Genomic DNA, 24,200 nt, shown 5'->3' on the forward strand with positions numbered 1-24,200 from the left:
ACAGAGTGGTGTTTACTTCAGTGGCATAGAGCAGTTTAGAGTGGCTTAGAGTGGAGTGGTGTAGATTACAGAGGTGTAGAGTGGAGCGATGCAGAGTAAAGGGGCATAAAGAGCAGTGGTGCAGAGTACAGTGAGGTAGAGTGAAGTAGCATAGAGTGGAGTGGTGCAGAGTAGAGTTGAATGGTGTAGAGTAGGGTGCAGTAGCATAAGAGTGGAGTGATGCAGAGTAGATTGTTGTAGAGTGCAGTGGCATAGACTAGAGTGGTGCAGTAACATAGAGTGCAGTAGGGTGGCTTAGAGTGCACTAGAGCGGTTTAGAGTGCAGTGTCATAGACTACAGTGTCAGAGAGTGCAGTGGCATAGAGTGGTGCAGAGAGCAGTGACGTAGAGTACAGTGATGTAGACTACAGTGGTGCAGAGTAGAATTGAGTGGTGTAGCGTGCAGTGACATAGAGTGCAATGGCATAGAGTAGAATGTTGTAGAGTATAGTGGCGCGTAGTGGTGCAAAGCAGTTGACCTAGGTACAGTAGCGTAGGGTGCATTGGTTTTGAGTAAAGTGGTGTAGTGTGAATTGGTGTAGAGTGCAGTGGTTTAGAGTAGAGTAGCATAGCGTACAGTGGCATAGAGTTGTCAGGAACCCCTGTCACGCCATCCACAGAGTCCCCTGCATTGTTTGTCAACACCCATATGGTGTGAATATCAATCATATTTCAGTGTTCCTACAATAAGTACTTTGACCAATGTTTGTTTTTTCTTTAATGTATTTGCTTTTGCCAATGTTTATTCTTTTTGTATGGACCTTGCCAATGCTTGTTAGATATCTGAGGATCAGGGGGCACAGGTGCATCTGCTTGCAGATGGTTTAACACGTGAGCTGTAACTGTACTGAGCACATGGATTGAACACGCCCGGCAACGCCCAGGATCTTGGCTATAAATAGCTTTGATCTGCAGACGCATGTTGCTTGGATTTCTGTTTCCTGTATAGTTGTTACGTCACAGCCCATGACCTGTGGGGGTGCCCTTGTTGTTATTCCTGGAATAGCTGCTCTTTCTGACTGATTGTGATATGTTCGTGCACCTCTGGCTTAACGTGGTGATGGTTATTTAGTGAGCACTTTTTGTTTAACTAATTTTTGTTTTTTGATTTGGTTTTGTTGCTTCACTTTGGCCCCTTGCAGTACCACTGAAAGATGGAAAGTATTAAGACCTTCGGATTTTCCAATGAGGACTTTGCCAAAATGATTGGCCTCTCAGCGGGCAGCTTACTCTTTCTAAGGGGTTGGAAGGGGAATGGACCAAACTCCTTAACCTAAAGAAGAAATCAAAGCGTACTGAATTCCATTCCCACTTTATGCCTGATTATCTTAAATCTGGAACCATTTCCTTTGGCCTGAGGGTCCGCAACATCCCTGGACTCTTTATTGAGATCAGACAGTTCCTGGAGAAATGGGCATTAATATCAAATAGATGCTCCAGGGACTGGATGATGCTCATTATTGAGACAGCTAGAGAAGTTATAGCTATTCTCAATAAGGAAATCCAAGAGCTTGAAGAGAGGCTCAGGCAGGAAAATGCGGTTGAATTAGGCAAAAAGAAATTGGAAGAAATTGGTATAGAATTTGACTCCTTCTTGGAGTTTCTTTTGAATAGAAAAACTGAAAAGTTTAGAAAGGATATTCGCTTATCCATATCTAGCTAGCAACTTCTATAGTGGTTCGAAAGACTCTAATTCATGGGGTAGTGCTCCAAGATGGGGCAATCGGAGAGTTACCACCTTCTCCGACACTACTGATTCAGAGGGAGAAGGGTCAGGGAATTTTGATTCCAACTATGACCCCAACTACAACCCTAATTTTCAACCAAGACAGGAATCATTTGATAGACCAGCACAACAGAACAGTTTTTAGGCAATCGTACAGGGAACTTCCTCCCAGGATCTCAGACTCCCCAACAGAGGAATTACCATCAGGGTCAGGGTCAACCGCAAATGTACATCCAAACAAGACACCATCAATACTGGAAAACATAAAAAGTATTCCAGTATTTAATCTTTCCAACACGTACATTGACCCAGGTTCTGTAAGCCTGTTATCTAGAGGTCTATCATTTGTTCCCTCCGCTAATTTTCAGTTCATTAAAGATCTACATCTTTTCTTCTGAAAAATCAGGCTCAAGAAGTTTTTTCTTAACAGACAGATGCCTGAAACTATGGAGAATATATCAGGCTTGAAGCCTTCATCCATCTTTTCTCCTTCTCTTGATTCTATTGGCCCTGAGGTAGGTATTTTTGAAAAAGCTGTTACTGCTAAAATCGAAAAGATCATTAAATACATCCCTAAACCCTCTCCTAATTTGCCCAGAGATGAGGATATTTGTTTGAAATCTCTGAAGGAAAACAGCCAGTAAACGATCAAGCCATGCGATAAGGGTGGGGGTATCGTGATTTTTGATACTTCTACTTATGTAGAGAAAATGAATCTGCTCCTCTCCTCCCCTGAACACTATAGAAGGATTGTGAGGAACCCTGAGACTGCCTTGAAGCGCTGTATTTTAACTATGGTGGAACAGGCAGTAGATAGTGGATATATCTGTATGAAAGAAGCTGAATTTTTAACTCCCAGCTTTACTTGGATACCCATCATCTATGAGGTCCCCAAGACTCACAAGAACATCCTCGACCCGCCCCTGAGGTCCATTGTATCTACCATCGGCTCTGCGACGGAGCCCCTCTCGAAATATATTGACCATTTCTTGAAACCTCTGGTCAACAATTTGGAATCCTTAGTTAAGGATACTGACCATTTCATCGCCAAAATTGAAGGAACATCTTACTTGGAAGACAGGGAACTCCTAGTTACCTTAGATCTCAAATCGTTATATACTTACATCCCTCAGCGCGGAGCTTCGAGTGTCATCGAGGAAGTTCTATCCTCTAAACCAGAGATCAGTAATGCTCCATTCATTATTCAGTGCCTTGAAGTGTTCCTATATGAAAATTACTTTGAGTTCAATAACTGTTTCTTCAAGCAAATTCAGGGAGTCATTATGGGGGCCGCGTGTGCCCCAAGTGTAGCTTGTTTATACATGGGGCACCTTGAACAGATTAACATCTACAATGAGATGGCCCCCTTCCATGAGAATGTTCGAGCTTGGTCTCGATTCATTGACAACATCTTTTTTATATGGAAGGGGGACCATGATTCTCTAAATGAGTTCATTCTTTGGCTCAATGCTGCAGACAGTAACTTGAAGTTTACTGCGCATGCCAGCAATCTCAGAATTGAATTTCTTGACATCTGGATAAAACATTGGAATAATGAGATTTTAGTGACCCTTTTTACCAAACCTACTGTAAGGAATACCTTATTGCAGTATGGCAGCTTCCACCCCCGCTGCCAAAGGGACAATATCCATTTTAGTCAGTTTCTCAGGATTGGGAGGAACTGTTCGGATATCAAAGATTTTCTCACCCAAGCGGACATACTCAAAGAGAAGTTAGCACACCATGGCTACCCTTACAAACTGATCAAAGAATCTTTCAAGCGAGCCAGGAATTTCAACCGTGAATCGATGTTTCTACCTAGATCCACGGAACATCAGGAGAAACTGGTATGTATCAGCCGCAACTCTAATCGAGACCACTAACTGAGACAAACTATTAACTCATGCTGGCACCTTCTGAATCTAGGCAGCAGAGAAGAACATCTCCCTAAACCTATCTTTGCTTTTAGGAGAAACAAAAATTTGAAAAACTACCCGGTAAGAGGCAAGTTGCAGGAACCACTAGGTTTATAACAAAAATCGATCCGTGGGCTGGTTCCCATCAATGGAAATCACCGATGTGGCAACTGTTCAGCTTGTCCTAATGCTCTCATCGGAGATACAATTCGAATCAGTGAACGCACTATCTCTCTGGCGAGTGCTAAAAAATGACCAATTGCCGCACTTCAAATGTGATATATATCATCCTATGTCCATGTAACCTCCCCTATGTAGGGGAAACTGGACGAGAATGTCGCACTAAAATAGGGCAACATACGTATAATATACGTATTAAAAAAATGTCAGCCACCATAGTGACGCATTGGCTTGAGAAGAAACATACTGAGGACGACCTTAAATGGTCCATACTTGAAAAGATCCAGGTATTACCTGGAGCAGACTCCATGGCTATACGTAAAAAGAGAGAAGTCTTTTGGATTTACTATCTAGACTCAGTGAAAAAGGGATTAAATGAAGACTGTCCCTGGGAGAATGCCATCATTTCAAGATCTACGTCTGGCCTCCAGATTCTTGCCCTGTCCTGATACGCAGAGCATACTTTAAAAGGCATTCCCTTCCTTCCGTGTTTGTCTTCCACAGGCTCTCTTACCGGGGATTATGCCATGAGAATTCTTTCCTCTCTTTTACACCTTGTGGAGAAATACTGGACCACCTGTCAAAAGAACCTGCAAGCCCAATAAAAGTTGCCCTGGTCCTGTTTTGGTTTATCAACGGCCGTTGATTATTCCTATGAATTGTTTACATTGCCCACTATGCCTTATACACATTGCCTCTCTCTCTCTCCCAACTTGGGACTTATGGCCGTCTTATCGGTGGCTCTACCTGCTTGATCATGACCTTTGAATATCACTTCTTTCCAAAATGGCCGCGATTTTAGGATTCCACCTATTTGGATACTCACGTTCAGGGCCGGCCTTAGGCATGTGCAAGCTGTGCACCTGCACAGGGGGGAAACATCACTTACAACGCAACTTTTACAACGACATACCATTACAACGCAACTTTTACATCGCAAAAACTTTTACAACGCATGTATTTACAACGCATGTTTTTACAACGTAGGTACCTTTACAACGCATACCATTACAACGTAAGTATTGGTAAGTATATTTTAAATGTTATATGTTTGGGGTAAAGGGGTATTTTTAGGGTTCAGGGTCAGTTTTGGGTTTTTGGGTAAAGGGGTATTTTTGGGGTTCAGGGTCAGTTTTTAGTTTTTGGGTAAAGGGGTATTTTTGGGGTTCAGGGTCAGTTTTTAGTTTCTGGGTAAAGGGGTATTTTTGGGGTTCAGGGTCAGTTTTTAGTTTTTGGGTAAAGGGGTATTTTTGGGGTTCAGGGTCAGTTTTTAGTTTTTGGGTAAAGGGGTATTTTTGGGGTTCAGGGTCAGTTTTTAGTTTTTGGGTAAAGGGGTATTTTTGGGGTTCAGGGTCAGTTTTTAGTTTTTGGGTAAAGGGGTATTTTTGGGGTTCAGGGTCAGTTTTTAGTTTTTGGGTAAAGGGGTATTTTTAGGGTTCAGGGTCAGTTTTTAGTTTTTGGGTAAAGGGGTATTTTTGGGGTTCAGGGTCAGTTTTTTTGTTTTTGGGTAAAGGGGTATTTTTGGGGTTCAGGGTCAGTTTTTAGTTTTTGGGTAAAGGGGTATTTTTGGGGTTCAGGGTCAGTTTTTAGTTTTTGGGTAAAGGGGTATTTTTAGGGTTCAGGGTCAGTTTTTAGTTTTTGGGTAAAGGGGTATTTTTGGGGTTCAGGGTCAGTTTTGGGTTTTTGGGTATAGGGGTATTTTTGGGGTTGAGGGTCAGTTTGGGGTTTTTGGGGTACAGGGGTACAGGGTAAAATTAAATTAAAATTAAATTTAAATTAAATTACATTAAATTATATTTTTTTCAATTAATTTACGATTATAAAATTAATATATATTTACCTATACTTACGTTGTAATGGTATGCGTTGTAAAGGTACCTGCGTTGTAAAAACATTCGTTGTAAATACATGCGTTGTAAAAGTTTTTGCATTGTAAAAAATGCGATGTAAAAGCATGCGTTGTAATAACATGCGTTGTATCAACATAGATCCGCACAGGGCCACCAAATCCCAGGGGCCACCACATCAATATATATCCTTAATATAATAATCCTCTGAGGATGGATACATATTTGTGTGGGGGCCCCTGCAGGGATTTGGTGGCCTCTGGCTCTATACAACTTCCAAACACCATGACCCCCCCTTTTCACTGCCTCCGCGCTCTGCCCCACCCGGACCCCCTCTTCCGGGGCCCCCTACCTACGCTCCCTGCCCAGGGCCACCATGAACCTAGAGCCGCCCCTGTCACGTTGTTCCGTTTTCCATCTTGATAATTTTAGCTGCCGTCGGATTCGTCCAATAACCTCAGCCGTGTATTTAAATTTAGGTGTGGGCTATTTCCACTTTGATTATTGCATCCAGCGAGGTTCGGCGTTTGTAACTCGACCGGACGTATCCTCTCGGCTGTATATACAGGTAATATACCCTTCCTGAAATGCGGTAACAACCTTGTTTATTAGTGCCACTATTTGCCATTAATCAAATTAATTATATTGTCCTTCACATGTCCTTATTATTTTTTGAACTAGGTAGTAATATTTTAACTCTAAGATCGGAACACCTTAGGCTTTAAATCCTGAATTGGTGTTGCACCTCCCCTTTCTCATGCCGCTTTGAGCCTTAGATGTCTTCTTTTTATAATTGCTTGTCAATTATTATGGTATCCCGGGCTGTTTGTTTCTTTTCACCCTGGCCATTCAGAAGGCGTCCGGCATTTTTTCTCTATTACATCGTCTGAGATTACGAATGTATACTATCCGGCCCATGTTCTGTCTGCCTGCCGTGCATAGGAATAGGTTACTTGCGTCCTCTTATTGGCCCTCTATCAGGCGCGGTGTTACATATTGATATCACTGCAAGTGCGTGTTCACTGAAGAATTCTAATGCATGATATAGGTAAAGAATCTTGCAACCATCTCTGAAAGTAAAACTGCTGATTTATTCTTTTAGAGTGTTACATTATGGCAGTTGAACTACTAGGGGTTCCATCCAGACACGCTGAGGGCGGCTCCCCGCTTCCCGGCGAGGACATTTGTTTGTGACCTAATTGATGAACGGTTATGGTGAATATCTGCCGGCTCCTTTTGAGAATCAGCTGACTTATTTTCAGTAAGTCTCTCTGCGATCCATAGCTTAAGTGGTTTGAGCGGTAATGGATAAGTTGCTGATTGATTTCTTTTGTGAAACTATTGGACAGATTTATATAATTTTTTTGTTTTTATATTTTCTTTCCATTTTTAGAATACTATTGGGAGATAAATTACTATATATAAAATATATAACCTACGGCGATCTTCACTTATAACGGGGTTGAAGCTATTCCTTCCCCCTGGCCCAAACCTATTGTTGGATTGATATAATAGGTAGGATCAACACAGACATCCCTTATGTTTTTAATGTATGTGGGTGAAAGTACTGCTTGTTTTCTTGCAATTTTTGTATCACACTACCTTTCATTCACCACTGTCTTAGTTGGGTATCTTATCACTCTGGACTCCTCTGGACACCTATGCATGACTAATTTTGTTGTGGAGTAGGGGGTCCTGCTTTGTTACTTTAGCTTTTCTCCCTTATGGGCTTGAACGTCCCTAAAAGATCTGAATGTTTTATTCGCTTTGTTTACATGTTCCCTCTGATAAGGCAGTCTATTCCAGGTTCCTTTTTCTTTACATGGATACCTTATTAAAATTGTATCTACAGCTATCTTTGGTTAGGAGCTTTTATAGAAGCATTGCGTTGAAACTTTTGAGTAAAAAGTCTAAACTGTTATCAGTATGTGTTGTTATTATATATATGCCTTTTTATGTTTGCAGAGATTATGTCCCACACTACCTGATGAAGGTGTAGCCCCGGCTGGGGCATTACACCGAAACGTGCGTCAGTGTTTTCTGTACGGAGGCAGCTGTATTGGTTCCATCTATATCTCTTCCCCCATTGATGATTCATTGTTACTCTGTCATCTTATCATTGTGTGGCGCTTATGTCCTATTTAGTCTATCTATGCGTGTGATGTTTGACTTGTGCTTCATTGTGGAATGTGTGATGGTTTGATTGGTGGGCATGATTTGTTTGTGTGGGACTTGATTATATTAGATATATGTACTTGTTGTTTTTAAGTAAAAGAATCATAAAATGATCTGATATTTATAATATCTATATTTGAATAAAGAAATGACTTTGAAAATATAATACTATATGTTTCCTTTGATCTGAAGTGTTGACCTTGCTCCTGGTTGCTCCTATGTTTATGTATATAATTTAGGATCCTCTCCTAGGGCCTTACCTTAATTTTCCTGGCAGGTATTCACTCTTTGTTGGTTGTTCATTATTTCCCCTACCTACCTGCCTTTATCACTTTATGGTCCCCCTTCTCTATAGTTGTTCCTGCCACAGGCTTTCCCTGAAGCCCCAAGTCATCTGAGCCTCAGCTGAAGAGAAGGATTTCACCTTGTGACCTCTGCCAGCAGCAATTCTCCCTGTCTTTGAGCCAGCTCAGGACTGAGATAAGAACATTTCTGGACTCATTTTAAAAGTGCTTAGGAGCTAAGTGTTCAATCAAAACTTTGCATTTTTTGTGTTATCATTGAAAATGATCATTAGTGCTATTTAAGTGAAGAACTTGACTTTTAACTTAATGGTATTGCTTTTGAATGCAATTTGGAAAACTGCTTAATATTGTTGCACATGTGTTTGATTGCAAAATGGGCAAAAAATTTCCTGGTGATTTTGAAGCTTTCTGATGCTTGATATACATGTTTTCTGGTTGTGTTTGAACAACAACTCTCCTTGTATTTTGAAATTGACTGATTTTGGTTGTGAACTTCTTTGGCAGTAGTAAGGGGACATTTGATAACATTGTAAAGCGCCAAGGACTATATGTAAAGTGCGCCTTTTCTGATAATGTTGTGCGCAATTGTGTTTTAGTGTACCATTCTTAAAGTTGCTGCATATTTTGGGCAGCATTTTAAGGAACAGTTGCTTAGTGTGTTTTAAAACAGGCTTCGATTGAACTCTGGAAATATATTTGAAAACGTCTTTGGAAAAGTCTTATGCACAATCAGGTGAGATCATAAGGTATTATAAAAGAACAAATATACTACGTGAATTCATAACATCGAATTATCAGTCTAATACAAATTCCTGTTTTATATTCATAGAAACCTGTAAAACATTTCTTAAATGCTTATTGAGAGACAAACTGTTTGAAGCGCCACCACGCCTAAAAGGTAATCAGAAGTAGAATAAGACATAATGTTGGTATTGCTAGGAGTCTAAAGAGTTTTTATGGCATTCTGTGCTTATCTACCTAGGTATGTTTTAGGAAAAGTTACGAGTGGTTCGCTGTGTCCAATTCCAGAACCTGGCAGGCCCAGACGGCACACACCCTCTTCTTGGCAAAGCGTGAAGAGTAGCAGTCTCTCTTTCTTGTCTCTCATCCCAAATCCCCTTCCCTCTTTGGGCACCTGCCAGGGCTTCTGTTTTTTGGTCAGCAGCACTGAGAGGTGTTCAGGGGTTTTTTGAGGAACTGTCATCGTCCCTGCAGACGGACCTGATTTTCAGGTGAGTGGCTGGACTCACATATAACATAAAGCCAAGCCACAAAACTAAGTCTGCCTGGACGATGGATGTCACCACAGAAGAAAACACCATGACAGTACAAGACTTGTCTAGAATAGTGTTGAGTTTACAGCAGGAAGTCACCTCATTAAAACAAGAAATTCACATGCTACACTGCGAGTTGCAACAATATAAGCCACGAGAAAACCCTTGTGATAACACCCCGGTCGAAACCAAACCAGTGGTTCAACCGCAGCGCTTTACGGTCACCCCATTGGCTACCGAGGAAGCAGGGGCGGCCCAACCTGTAAATGTCAATGTCACCACTCCTACTCCAGTTCCATTGGCTTCGACTGAACGGTTCTTTGGAGACCAGACAAAGTTTAGCATTTTTATGAATCAATACCAGTTACATTTCCTCTGTAAACCTGCAGCTTTTCCTGATGGTGCCTCAAAAGTGGTGTTTGTCTTATCCTATCTAGGTGGTACTGTGGCCACCTGGTCAATGCCATTCGTAGAAAGGGATGACCCGATTTTACATAACTTTCGCCGTTTTAAGGAAACAATGCAAAAGCTTTTTTCAGGGCACCAGTTTATATGAGTTGCTGAACCTGCGTCAGGGCAATAAGGATGTATTGTCTTATATCACATCCTTTAATAGGCTAATTGCTGAGACACAATGGCCAGATGAGAAAAGAACATCACTTTTCTATTGTGGCTTCGAGATGACTTAAAAGCTGTTTTGGCGCAAATTGTTGACTTGCCATCCAATTGTGTTGAATTTGTTGACTTAGTGGTCCGGTTGGATCATCGTCTGGGAGAAAGGAAGAGTGAAAAGACTCGTGGCGACATGCCCAGAGTCGTTTTAGTTAAACATGAGAAAAAAGACACATCCAATGCCAATACTTCGGCCAATCATATCGAGCCCATGCAGATTGGGGGACTTAGGGGACCTTTGTTCAAGGAGGAAAAGCATAAAAGACGTTGCCTTAATCTTTGTTTATATTGAGGGAAGCCTGGGCATTTCGCCCGGGATTGTTTGAGTAAAAATGCCCCCAAAACGGCAGTCGCTGTTATTGACTCCCCTCTTCCCATCGGTGAAACTAAGCAGTCGGAAAACTTCCAGGCCCGATAAGGATTGAGGCCCCCTTATCAAGCACAGACAACAAATTGGCCTCTTGCCATCATTTAAGAAACGCTATGACTGCTGCACCTCACCATTTAACTTTAATAGTTACCTTGCTCTTTTCTACCCAGACCAGAAAAGTTATTCCCATATTGTTGGATTCTGCAGCTACCGGAAATTTTCTGGACATAGACTTAGCTAAAACCTTAAACATTCCAACAGTCAAGAAAGAGGTTCCTGAGCCTGTGCGTGCCATAAATGGCTCAGAATTATCTTCTGGTTTAATATTGTTTCAGACCTCCCCAGTAACCATGATCAGCTTTGATACAAGCGGAGGAATCAGAAATCACCTTACCAAAACAATACAGTGACTTTAATGATGTGTGCTCTGAACAACAGGCAACCCAGTTAACACCCCACTGGTCATACGACTGCCGTATTGATTTGCTCTCTGCCGTGCAGTCATGTGTATGCCTTTTCTGAGCCTGAGACCCAATATTTGCGCGAATACTTGGATAACTTATTACTAAAAGGATTTATTAGACATTCTACATCCCCAGTTAGTTCGCCACTCTTCTTCGTCCCTAAAAAGAAGAAAGAACTTTGTGCCTGCATAGACTATTGTGCCTTAAACAAGGTGACGGTAAAAAAACGCTATCCACTCCCATTAATTCTGGTATTATTAGTTATGGTACAGCATTCCACTGTTTTTACCAAATTAGACTTGAGAGGTGCATACCAACTAATTAGAGTAAAAGATGGGGACGAGTGGAAGACCGCATTTAGGACTAAATTCGGTCTCTTTGAATATACAGTGATGCCCTTCGGTTTGTGTAATGCTCCTACAGCATTTCAATTTTTCATCAATGATGTGCTGCAGGATTTCCTGGATGTCTTTATAATAGTTTACATAGATGATATCCTGATCTTTTCATCAACAACCGAAGAACATATTGGGCATGTCGGCACTGTGTTACAATGGCTACAAGAGGATCAACTATTTGTTAAGTTAGAGAAATGCTATGCTACCCGCATTGAGTTTTTGGGTTACGTAATATCTCCCAACGGTATAGCTATAGATGATTCCAAGGTTCAGGCCATTTTGAAATGGGAAACACCCGGCTCTTTAAAGGATATTCAGAGGTTTTTGGGTTTCGCCAATTTTTATTGGCCGTTTATCCCTCAGTTCTCCTCCGTTATGTCTCCCATCACTCACCTTCTCAAGGAGGGGGTTACTTTTCATTGGTCCTCAGCAGCAGAAGAAGCATTCTAGACACGCAAGAAGGCCTTTACTGAAGCCCCACTGTTACATCAGCCAGATCCTTCACAACCCTTCTATGTGGAGGCCGACGCATCTCAGGTTGCTGCTGGAGGTATTTTGTCCCAGAGAGATCCTACATCAGGACATCTACATCCAGTGGCCTATTTGCCTAAAAAACTCTAGCCTGCTGAAAAAAATTATACGGTGGCAGAACGAGAACTCTTAGCCATCAAACTTGCCTTTCATGAGTGGCGCCACCATTTGCTAGGGGCCCGTCACACAATAACAATTTACTTAGATCACTGTAATTTGCAATTTTATCAGAATGTCAAAGTGCTGACTCCACGACAATTACGTTGGTTTTGTTTTTCAACAAATTTGATTTTGTAATCACATATAGGCCTGCAAAAGAACAGCAGAAGGCTGACACACTGTCACAATTATATTTTCCAGTTCCGGACAAGGGTACTGATACACCTACTGCTATTATCCGGGAACATAAGATCATTGCATTGTGTTCCCCCAACAATTTCATAGAGCAGGTCCAAGTAGCACAACAAAAAGAGTCCACACCTCCTCATACTTTAAAAAAAGGAGACCTCCGGTATCATGATCACCAGTTGTACACTCCCACAAAGGATTTGTATAATACTGTTCTGAATTGGCATCATGACTTCTCATTTGCTGGTCATCCAGGGGTAAAGAAAACAGTGGAATAAGAGATTTCTGGTGGCCCACCCTAGCATCAGATGTTGAAAGCTACGTCAAAACCTGTCCAACCTGTGCACAATCCAAACCCCCCTAATGTTGCTCCTGCTGGATTATTCCAATCAATGCCAATCCCACCTGCACCTTGGCATATGATTAGTATGGATTTTATCACTGGTTTACCCACATCAAAAGGTTTCTCCATTATATGGGTGATGGTAGATTATTTAACCAAAATGGCACACTTTGTTCCTTTAAAGCATTTTCCGTCGGCAAAAGAATTAACAGACCTGTTTATAAAACATGTGGTAAAATTACATGGCTTACCGACAGCAATTGTGTCCGACAGGGGCTCACAATTTGTGTCTAGGATTTTGCAAAGTTTTTGTTCCTCTATGAAAATTGATATTTGTCTGTCCTCAGCCTACCATCCTCAAACAGATGGACAGACAGAACGCCTTAACCAGACCTTGGAACAATCAATGCGTTGTTTTCTTGTTACCATGACCAGTGAATGGGATATGGCGTTACCACTGGCGGAATTTGTGTATAATACTTCAGTCCATGCAGCTACAGTATTCGGTTACCACCCCAGAATGCTCCCACTATTGCAGCCATCTGTTGTTAGTCAGGTCCCGGCAGTCCATGAACATCATCGCCACTTAGCACAAATCCAGACACAAGTTAAGAAAAACTTAGAGTCATACCAAAAACAAGTTAAAAAACAAGCGGATAAACATAGGCTGCCAGCCCCACAATATGCAACTATTGCTTTCATCCAAAAGTATTGACGGATCTTATAAATTAAACCCAAAGTATCTTTATCATTACCAAAATGATCAATCCAGTGACAGTAAAATTAGAGCTCCCATCAGATTGTCGGATTCACCCAGTTTTTCACATTTCTCTGCTATGCCCCTACTCTCCCTCTACTCGGACAGAGCCACCCCAACCCCAGTGAAGGTACATGGAGAATGGGAGTTTGAAGTAGCCAAGGTTTTAGATTCTAAGAGAATTCAGGGAGTGTTGCATTATTTATTGGCATGGAAAGGGTACAGTACGTACGACAGTTCATGGGAGCCCGCCTTTTCTGTTCTGTTACGCAATTAAAGCCCACCCCTAATTTCAATTCCCTTGCGTGTGCGCTGCATTGGGGTGCTGCCAAAGTGCCAAATTTGCATTGACTGTGCTCAGCTTGCTGCCAAGGTGCTACAACTGTGCCCAGGAGAAGAAGAGTGGACGTCTGCAGCGACAGGTATCTAAATCGCTACGAGGGGATCCAGGGGATCCAGGCGTGTGGGATTCCCCCTGTCTGCTAGGTTGACAGTGGGCAGCTGCAACCTATTGGGGCCATTGTACTTCTCAGGAGAAGAGAGAGAGGAGTGAGAGACACTTCTACCCTGCCCCAGTGCTTTGCGCATTTTGCTTTTGCTGTTTTTTCAGCCAGCCCTGACTTTGTGGGACATAGGGCATATGAGCCCCAAAGAGAGGCCAGTTGGCCTGGGGCCAGTTTCATAGTGTTGTGCCCCCGATTGGGGCGAACTGTGTTTATGCTGGCGAGGCCTATTGCCCCATATGATTTCTTGCATAATATTGTTGCATAATGCATTTGTACTTAGGATGATACCTAATGCTTTTCCCTCCGGTTAGCAGTGCTGATTTTGGGCCATTGGTAAATTGAGAGCCCCCCCAGCAAGGGTTTCCCCAGATGCATTAGCGCCAGAAGCAAATGTCCAACCTTGGGGAAGCTATTCCAGGTGTATTTACATAAAGTGTACTGTTAATGTTGCTAATGCCTAATGCATGTGGTTATATCGCTAATGGTTTCTTCCCCCCTAATGCTTACAAGATGTTTGGGGGTTACTAGGGATGCACCATTATGCTAATGTTCTGTCCTAATGTGCGCAATGATGAAATGCCTCATGTGTATGCCCCATTCTAATATGATTAGGACCCATGTACCGCAGGAGGTGCCTTATGCATCTGCTAATGCCTAAGGCGATGTTGCCTAGCATTTTTACCCTAATGAGAATGCTTCATGCCTACTATGTTTATGCCTAAAGGTTGTGCCTAATGCTTTTCCCGCCTAATAGGTTATTCATACTGTTTGTCTGTCTAATGCATTAATGCTGGCAATGCTTTTACCCTTGTGGGGGTCCTGCATAAAGTGCCTAATCTAAGGTGATTGAATGCTCCCATGGTTTAGGCCCCAGCTGAGTATGGTGTGCCTAATGATATGCAGAATATTCTCAACCGTTATGCCTAATGTATTCGTGTTTTTACTTTTCAGGTCCATTGTGACGGTAAGCCTAAGGTGTTGATTCAGGCTTTATGCCTGACCACTGTGTTTTATGCCTTATGGTTTCTTTTCCCCTAAGGCTGCAATGCTGGTGTTCTACATACTATGCCTAACCTGAGGTTTCCATTCCAGGCGACAGCAACGATGATTTATGCCTGAAGTTATGCATAATGTGTTTTCATGATTAATGCCTTATGCTACTGCTTTTCCCTAATGCCTACTTGGCTTGTTTCATGTTTAGGCCTACCATGACAAATGCCTAAAGTGATTTATGCCAAGTGCATGTCTACTCACCAGTAGGTACGGCCGGTGAGACGTTATTGCTTATGAGCTTCCATTTTTCCTTGGACTTGTGATGGTTCTGGCAGCGGCCCGATTGGCGCTGCCCTGTATGTAGTCCCCCTGTGAATTATTCCCCGGTGCCGGCTGGCACAGTTTATCTGCACCTGTGATTCCCTTCTGATGTGTTTATTTTACAATTCACATACTGTTCTCCACCTAATCTGGTATGGAGTCTCTTTTTGTAGTGTGCCTTGTGTGTCGCCTGTGTGTGCTGCGCGGATGCTTTACATATTTCCTCCGGAGTTTGGCCCGCCCGCTCTGCACCACGCTACCCAATGGCCATGTGAATCAGAGTATGGTCAAGGGAAGTGGATGAATCTATGGTTGTGAGAACCATATGGAGTTCAAGTGAAGGATTTTATTTATTTATTTAACGATTTATAGAACGCCTGGTGACCCAGAGGCATCCCCGCGCTGATGACTGCAGGCCTGAGATTGGATAGGGAGTAGGCATTAGTGAGGGAGTAGTGTGTTGTGAAGGTAATGTCCACAGATAAAAGAAGGTAGTAGTCGAGAGGAAAATATTGAGTGGGCAGATGGAGAGGTTTGCTTGCTGCTCTTCTTTTACTTCATTCTCCATGGACATTATTGTTTACATCTCCTGATGAACCAATATTTATCTTGCATACATACATTTCACTCACTATATAGCATCGTCATCAATTTAGAAGAACACTAAATAATTATGTCCCAAAAGCATTATATCTGTCCATCAACGATTTAATTTTCTCATGTCTAGTCAATCAAAAAAACCCTCATTGCAAATACATTTCTACCTTGCTTTGCAAGAGTTATATTATATTCTGGGCATAAATAGTGCAGCTTTAAACCCAAACCTTATGCTTCCTGAAACCTTTTGAAGTTGTAATCATTGCACCTTTATAAGACTCCTGATCACCTATGCTACATTACACACTGGGACAGTAACTATACAATTGCTTTTTTGTTAGTTCAGTGAATGAATGATTATATTAGTAGTGAAGTGTATATTGGGAAATATTCAAATGCTTAGAACCTCTGGTTAAATAACTAATACAATCCAGCAGATGTTTTACCTAGGGATGCTATTTGTCAATATAAGCAAGATTTTAACAGATCAAAATAGACAACACCCTTTCAGTTCAGGAAGGTCCTCACCTCCACCATTCCTTTTACCCACTCCACTGACATTAAAAAAATGCCAATTAAAATAAAATATAGTTTATTTTGCTTATTGTAATCAAGGTCGTTTTACCAGACTATTTGTACAATGATTTAGGATGCCATTTGTTAATCTGCACAAATGCAGAAAAGGCTGATCAGTCCTTTGATTTTTTTCCATACCAAAATCCTGAATTTTCCTTGTAGAATTTCATTGTATTCAAATAGTTCTTCCATCAGACTTCACCCTTCCACTCCACGCCCAGCACAGTGGATCACTCACACCCAGACTATGCCCACACTTTCTGATATGTACACTGGATCTCGTCCTTACTGCCCATTGTACTAAATGTTTTACCCAACTGTATCCATTTCATGTGATCATGTGATCTATCCTACATGGTGCACTTAACCTAGAATTCATAAACCAATAATGAAATGCATGCACCTATCACAATAAACATGAAATAGGAATAGGTTAAGATAGTGATTGTATCGATCGTATATCATTTGATGATGAAAATGCACTCTTCGAACTGTCAATACACTTTTAAAGTTTGAATTAGATTAAGTTCCTTATTATCTCCTACCCCAGCACAGCTCTTTAGTTAATGTCTACGAAATACCCTGTATCCACCAAGATCTAGGCTGCAATGCCAGTTGAATCATTAAAATTCCCTAATCTGATCCCTTAGTAGTCTACAACAAATGCATGTACCTCTCCTCTCCCTCTACATGTTTTAGAGACATCGGTTTTCAAATAACTCATAAACCATACACAGTAAAATCCACTGCAATTTATCATTTCTGCCTAAATCTACAGGAAGGATGACCTCTCTCATTAAGCACTTGTGCCAATAGTTCTGGAACTGAAAACATTGGTTACAACTCCATGAAGAAGTGTGGCTCAGGGGTTAGAGGCGGCAGACCCGGAAGCTGAGATCGGCCCTGGACCAGGGTTCAAGTCCCCGCCTCGACGGGGCTTGGGCTCAATAATTCCACGGACTCGATAATTCTCGCTCCGGTGCCTACTCGACTCACGGGTTCACACTCTGTGACTCTGGGCAATAGCTTGCTTAATCTCCACAACGGCCCCTCGCGGCGGGATGCCTGGCTTTCACCTTGTGGATACCCTGCCGGGGTTATCTTACAGGGGAATACCAGGACGGGTTCCCTAAGCAAGCGCTTAGATGCCTGCGATGTGGGTGGTTTGCGCTATATAAATACTTGTACATTTGTACATTTACATGGAAGCAACTTAGCAAAACAACACCTTATATCACAGTGGAGTGTCACCTCAATGCTACAGTCTTCTAGTGTGAATACGCACACATTTACAACTCCTCCATACACAAATGTAATTGATACTCCTAATAACCCAAACTTGTTGCATGGCATTTCACTGACAACGGTTCTCCTTTCTTGGCATACAATGCCTCTCTGGCCAAGTCGTCAGCTGGATCCTTCACTACATTCAGTAAAATAATGACGCACTGGAATCCATGTAAAAATGCATTTGTTGGACTACAAACTCCCCTAACTTGTTTCATTTCTGAATTATGCAAGTAAAACATATGCCTTTGTTAGAAATACTCCAGCATTTAATTGTCTATGTCCTTCTCTTCATTCATTGTTAAAAAAGTAAGGAAACAAGAAGGTGAAGGAACGGAAGAAAAACAATTACCGCACAGATCCATGTAATTCTGTTTATTAAGGAAGAAAATAGTTTTCACCACCGATATCCTTCAAAGTCGTTCATAGGTTCACAATTGGTCCTTCCCAATTTCATCATCGTACAGTGAGACTTTATAAATAACTTATGTCAATTTAAACGATTGACCTCTAAGGAGACACTCCATAGTATTAGCAGAACCCTCATGTGCAACAATCAACCACTGTACTATAGCACCATCGTTATCCTCACACCATTTAACAGCTACTGCTGCTGCTTCATGAAGGGGGCTACCAGTCCACCAACACCCCCAAAAATGTAAAATTGTTTATTTTGCCTTGCATCCTTTAGCTTAAGCCTTGAGTCCATGGTCTCCTCTGTCCCCATAATTCTGAGGACAAAATCCTCTCTTGTCACTATCAATAGAATGTCAAAGAGACTCCCTTCTAGCAAGCAGGGGGACTTCATAAGAACTTATCTTTTCAAGGTTATATTCTGATTCTCTTTTTGTGGGCACCATTACACTTACTCCATCAGCTCCCAAACAGCTAAGTGATTCAATATAGTCACTGGTATTTGCTCTTCAACTAAATATCTGGCTTCGTATATTTTGTTTCAATTAATGTTACAAGGTATGTGGAGAGTTTTTTAAGTAACGACATTCAAAACACACTGCAAAAAGAACAGATGATGGACGGAATGCCGAATCAATTGAACATTCACCCCTAGTCACAGAACTGGGTTAAATCCATCATTTTTTTGCACACCATGCCATTCCAGTTTAGACCGACGCATATGCAAATCAGTCTTGACCTGTTTCCCCATGAAGTGCCAGGCCATGTCCTCCTTGGTCCAGAAATAAGCATCCTAGGACTGGTTTCATGGTTTTACCTCTCATCAGCCAGGATAGCATGAATCTGGTGGCGTAGCGAGCATGGGACCCACGTCTGGGCATACCCTGCCCACTTAGGGTGACAACTGCAAAAAGTAAAGATGATGGGCAGAATGCTGAATCTGGGTTAAATCCATTGTTTCTTTGCACGCCACGCAATTCCAGTTTAGATCGAGCAATGCAAATCAGTCTTGACCATGTTCCCCATGGGAACAGTCCAGCCTGAACTGCAAGGCCAAGTCCTCCCTAAACCATCAACAAGCATCCTAGGACAAGTTTTAGGGTCTCACCCCTTATCAGCCAGTATAACATGAATCAGGTGGTGTAGCATAGCACAAGACCCATGTCTCGGTATACCCTTCCAACTTAGGGCGACAAATGAAAAAAGAACAGATGCTGAATCAATCAAACATTCACCCACAGACACAGAACTGGGTTAAATCCTTCAGGTTTTTTGTATGTCACACCATTCCAATTTAGACCCAGCTATATGCAAATCAGTCTTGACCCTGTTCCCCATGGGAACAGTCGAGCCCGAACTGCCAGGCAAGGTACTCCTTGGCCCATAACAAAGCATCCTAGGACTGGTTTCGGGGTTTCACCCTTCATCAGCCAGGATAGCATAATTCTCTTGGTGTAGCGAGCATGGGACCTAGGTCTGGGCATACCCTTCCCACTTAGGGTGACAAATGCAAAGAACACATGAAGGCCGAAATGCTGAATCAATCAAACATTCACTCCCAGTCACAGATCTGGGTTAAACCCATTGTTTTGTTTGCATGCCAACACCATTCCAGTTTAGACCCAGCCATGCAAATCAGTCTTGACCCTTTTCCCCATGGGAACAGTCCAGCCTGAACTGCCAGGCCAGGTCCTCCCTGGATCAGAAACAAGCATTCTAGGGCCAGTTTCGGGGTTTCATCCCTCACTAGCCAGGATAGCATGAATATGGTGCCTTAGCGAGCATGGAACCTAGGTCTGGTCATACCTTTCCCACTTAGGTCAACAAATGCAGAAAGAACAGATGATGCTCGGAATGCTGAATCAATCAAGCATTCACCGCAAGTCACAGATCAGGTTTAAATCCATCATTTTTTTGCACGCCATTACAGTTTAGATCCAGCCATGCACATCAGTCTTGACCATGTTCCCCATGAGAACAGTCTAGCCCAAACTGCAAGGCAAGGTCCTTCTTGGACCAGAAACAAGCATCCTAGGACCGGTTTTGGGGTTAATTTCTTATCAGCCAGGATATCAAGAATCTGGTGGCATACCAAGCACAGGCCCACGTCTGGGCATACCCTTCCCACTTTGGATGAAAAATGCTAAAACAACAGATGATGGATGGAATGCTGAATCAATCAAACATTCAACACCTAGTTACATCAGGTATTGTATAACAATTAAAAATATACATTTCCTTCCAATACTTAATTCTTTAAAGCCACTAAATGTGCTGTAAAATATTGTAATTACTACATGGAAAACTTGAATTCCCCCAATTGATGATATCACCACCATGGGCACATATAGAAAAAGCTAAGGATATTCTTCTCCCATATCACACATAGACCACTGGCATGAATGCATTCTAAGATCCTAACACAGGATGAACATGGCGGGAACTTCAATCTATCATAAATACCATTATAAAGATCTCTCCCACTTGGGTGTGTTGCTTACCTCTTCAAATTCAATGATCTTTTTGTTGAACTGTTCTTTAAAGCCAGAAACATCCTCTCCCTTTTTTGTTGCCAGGAATATATTGTACATGAGAGAGCTTAGCTGCAAACAGAAAAATTCATGTTAAGGTGATCCTTTGCACTCCATGAAGAAGATATAATTTTAATGTGGTATGAGTAAACAAATGAAAAGACCAACAATCAGTTTCTTTAAAGCCATAGCCTCTTTGCAGTATCTTGAAGGAGCTCTTTCTGCCTACACAGAAATGTCAGAAACCACCAACTATAAAGATCATGCACTGCTCTCAAAATAAAAATGCTTTAAAAAGAAGAAATATATGGGACAGAAAATATGGTTTACAAAGACAAACTAGTGTGCATAGCTGCAGAAAGTCTCGGATTTGCCCCCAATGCTACTGTATATTTGGATGTTTTGGCCAGATTCACAGGGGTTTCTTTTGCAACAAATTTTGATCTCAGGTTTACATTTTCCATGTTATTCTGAGGTAAAACAGAATTGTTAGGGGTATATTAAGAATATTACAAATCTTCATCAAGATTTGGCCGAATTGAAGGATGATGGTGCTTGGGAGAAAATTGGTAAGAGTTTTTCCTCCGTGGGTAATTTGTTTCCTACCTTTGGAAATAGTGTATTAGGGAGAATACTAACACCTATCATTGCAGTGGCTATAGCGATATTTATGGTTTATCTGCTCTATAGGTGTTGTGGATGCAAGAGAGATTCGTCTGAAAATAAAAGAAGGGCAAGAAAGAGAAAGAAAGATGTGATAGAATAAAAGGATATGAAAGGAAATTACTATGAAGTTATGAAGGACTTAGATGGAATAAAGGTGGAACGAGAGAGAACAACTGCTTTCTAAAAGGGATCATTTGTATTTGTGGGTATCTTGGTGTAGGCTCAGATGCCATCAAAGGGGGGATTAATGGAGCAGGGTTTAGCGAAGTAAAGCCTGCTTGGATTGAACCCTCAATAACAATTAACAGTGTGTGGGAAAAAAATATGTGGTAAAAATGATTAATGCGAGGGAAAATGCTACTGTGCAAGCGCGTACTAAAGTACGGAAGTAGGCCGCCAATGCTTTTGACTACGAAAGTAAAAGAACTAATGCTGATTTTGTGCACTTTATTAACGTTTTCTAGGAAAATAATATTTAACATGGTTTGTGCATGGATAGATGCAGCAGTGGGTTAGTATTTAATGAAAAAGCATTATAAGTGAATAATAATGCCTGTGTTTGTTTTCCCTAGAAGCATGATTTTCTGCTCTGCTTGAAGTTATGGGGTTAATGGAGAAAAAAAATGCTTGAAAAATAAAAGTTTGAAAGCGAAGGGGAAGGTGGACAGCGAATGACCTTTAAGAATCGTGAGTGTCTGCCAAGAAGTTGCATGGAAAGACAATTTGATTCAACAAACGGAGGAAATGCTTTCTCTGGAAAGGCACGAGCGGCACAAATATTATACAAAGTTTGCTACACAACTAGCATGAAGGAAGAGAACATTTTGATAGTGGCTTGAATTGTTTTTCCTGGGGTGGAAGCTGATGTGATGAATAAATAAAACAATGGGACATTTAGTGAGATGAACATGCCAAGAGTGGTGTGACAATACACCCTCTTCCTTAACCAATCAAATGTAGAATAACCCTTCATTAGATACAAGTGTGGGTTAGACATTTGGGTTTTAGGGTATAAGTGAGGTGCCTGGAGGGAGGATTTTGGATTCTGACTGTTGGGCAGACTGTTTGGGAGATTGTCGTTGTTGTCGGTTTGCTGTCCTTACCTGTGTGAGAAGAAGCCTAGCTTGCTGTCTCCTATTCCGGAGCTGACTGTTCCTGTCTGTTGATTCCTGACTAAGTCTCTCCCTCTTCAAATCTTCTTGAGGTGCCTTGCTGTTCTCATGACTAGAGGGTAATTTTCCTATTCCTATTTGGGTTAGTATAGACCAAAATCTGAATTGGAATAATCATTCGCAAAAGTATTTTGTCTCTGAAACTTTTGTCTCTTTGCCTTTCCACTCTTATGCATTTTCAGTGATATGAATTTGTCATTTTTTCTTCTAATATTCTTTGCCTGGTGACAATATATGATTTGTATTGTATGTTGGTACTGATGTGCATTATTTCACATTTTTTAGATAAAGTTTTATAAATATACAAAAAAGACTGTCTTTATTAGAGGTGTTTATTTAGATTATGAGTATTTTTGAACCAAGTATTAGTTTTCCAACCCTGTCAACTATAAAATGATTGCATCACCATAGTTAGTATACTAGAATGAAGTTACAAATTGGAGATGGGTAAGCTTGGTATAGTTTTGGATATTCACTAACCCAGTGTGAAGGCACTTGGTGAGCAATGAAATTGGGCCTTGTCCGTGGAAAATTATTAGTCCCAGATCGCTGGATTTGTTTTGGTAGCAGCTTGATGGTTAGTGTTGATTGTTTTGGCAAATTAATGATGTAATTATTGATTTTGGTTACTAATATGAAAAGTTAGTGTCTTTATTTTATATAGTCTGGAAGTACAGGTACGGAGTTACCAAAGATGCCGGGATGTTAATTTAGACTCAGGGGCAAAGTAATAGTGTGGTAAAGTATCACACTTCAGAAGTACTTTGGGGCATATTATCAAGGGATTTATCTCTGCTTTTTAGGCTTTAAAAGCCAAGAAAGTGGAGATAAAATTATCTCCCTATCAGCAACAGGGTGCTAACACGCAAATTTGCATGTTAGTACCCTTTTTCACTACGCTTCCCTTTGCATCTCTAATGAGATGCAAAGTGGGCGTTCCAGAGCAAAATAATAGGAGAAATGTCGCTAAGCGACATTTCTCCTATTATCAAGCTTCACGCTAACCCTGTTAGAGACAAAAAAAGCAGCGCTAACCACGGTTAGCGCTGCTTTTTTTACACCTGGTATTTTCCTGACTTAGCCATGATATCCTATGGAAGGTGGATATCATGGGTTAGTTTGTGAGCCCCTATCATCAAGCTTACGCCAAACTTCGAGAGATTATCGTTGGTTTTCTAGCGAAAATCTCTCATTTGGCAGTTAGCGTGAGGATTTTTATCACTTCTGAGATAAACGTTGCTAATAGCAAGTTATCTCAGCGATAATTTCCGGCGATGCTTAGCGATAAAAAAATCATTGCAAAGCCTAGTTAGCGATAAATATTGTTACTCGTTGGTAATATGCCCCTTTGTCTGTTATTGTAATATCGAACAGTGAAATGCTATTTATGTTATTCTAAGGGTCCTATTCTGTTGAAAGAAGATTGTATGAAATAGTCAAAGCCAGCTTCTAAAAATGTGGCCAGTGCATCCTCGAAGGAGTAGCAAGACCTCTTTCCAAAAAGTCCTCTTCCAAAACTTTGGCTAGTTCCCCCAAAGGAGTACCAAAACCTCTTTCACTTGATTGAGAGTAGAGTGGCGTTGGTTGTTATTTTACTGGAAGTAAAAGGAATCTCTTTGAGTAATTGAACTATCTCTTTATTTAGTGGAGCAGACAAAGTACCAGAGTTTTGTGTTGTTTCTAATAAGAATGTATTTAGTAAAACTTTGTAGTACATTGCCGTATTATTTTGTGAAGGGAGGGTCAGTTGTAGGAGTTATACTGACATCACTAAAAGCCACCCTGGCATTGG

The 24,200-nt window shown here is 41.3% G+C and overlaps 1 protein-coding gene across 1 annotated transcript in view; it reads right to left on the reverse strand.

The window, feature by feature from the left end:
• LOC147712019 (glutathione S-transferase omega-1-like) overlaps window positions 1-24,200 on the reverse strand; it is a 128,734-nt gene that overhangs the window by 56,235 nt on the left and 48,299 nt on the right. Inside the window, exon 4 of the mRNA XM_086922751.1 lies at window positions 20,541-20,642. Coding sequence (XP_086778877.1) covers window positions 20,541-20,642 — 102 coding nt within the window. The remainder of the gene's footprint in view (window positions 1-20,540; window positions 20,643-24,200) is intronic.

Source organism: Lissotriton vulgaris, chromosome 5, assembly GCF_964263255.1.
Source record: "Lissotriton vulgaris chromosome 5, aLisVul1.2, whole genome shotgun sequence".
NCBI classification, from domain to species: domain Eukaryota; kingdom Metazoa; phylum Chordata; class Amphibia; order Caudata; family Salamandridae; genus Lissotriton; species Lissotriton vulgaris.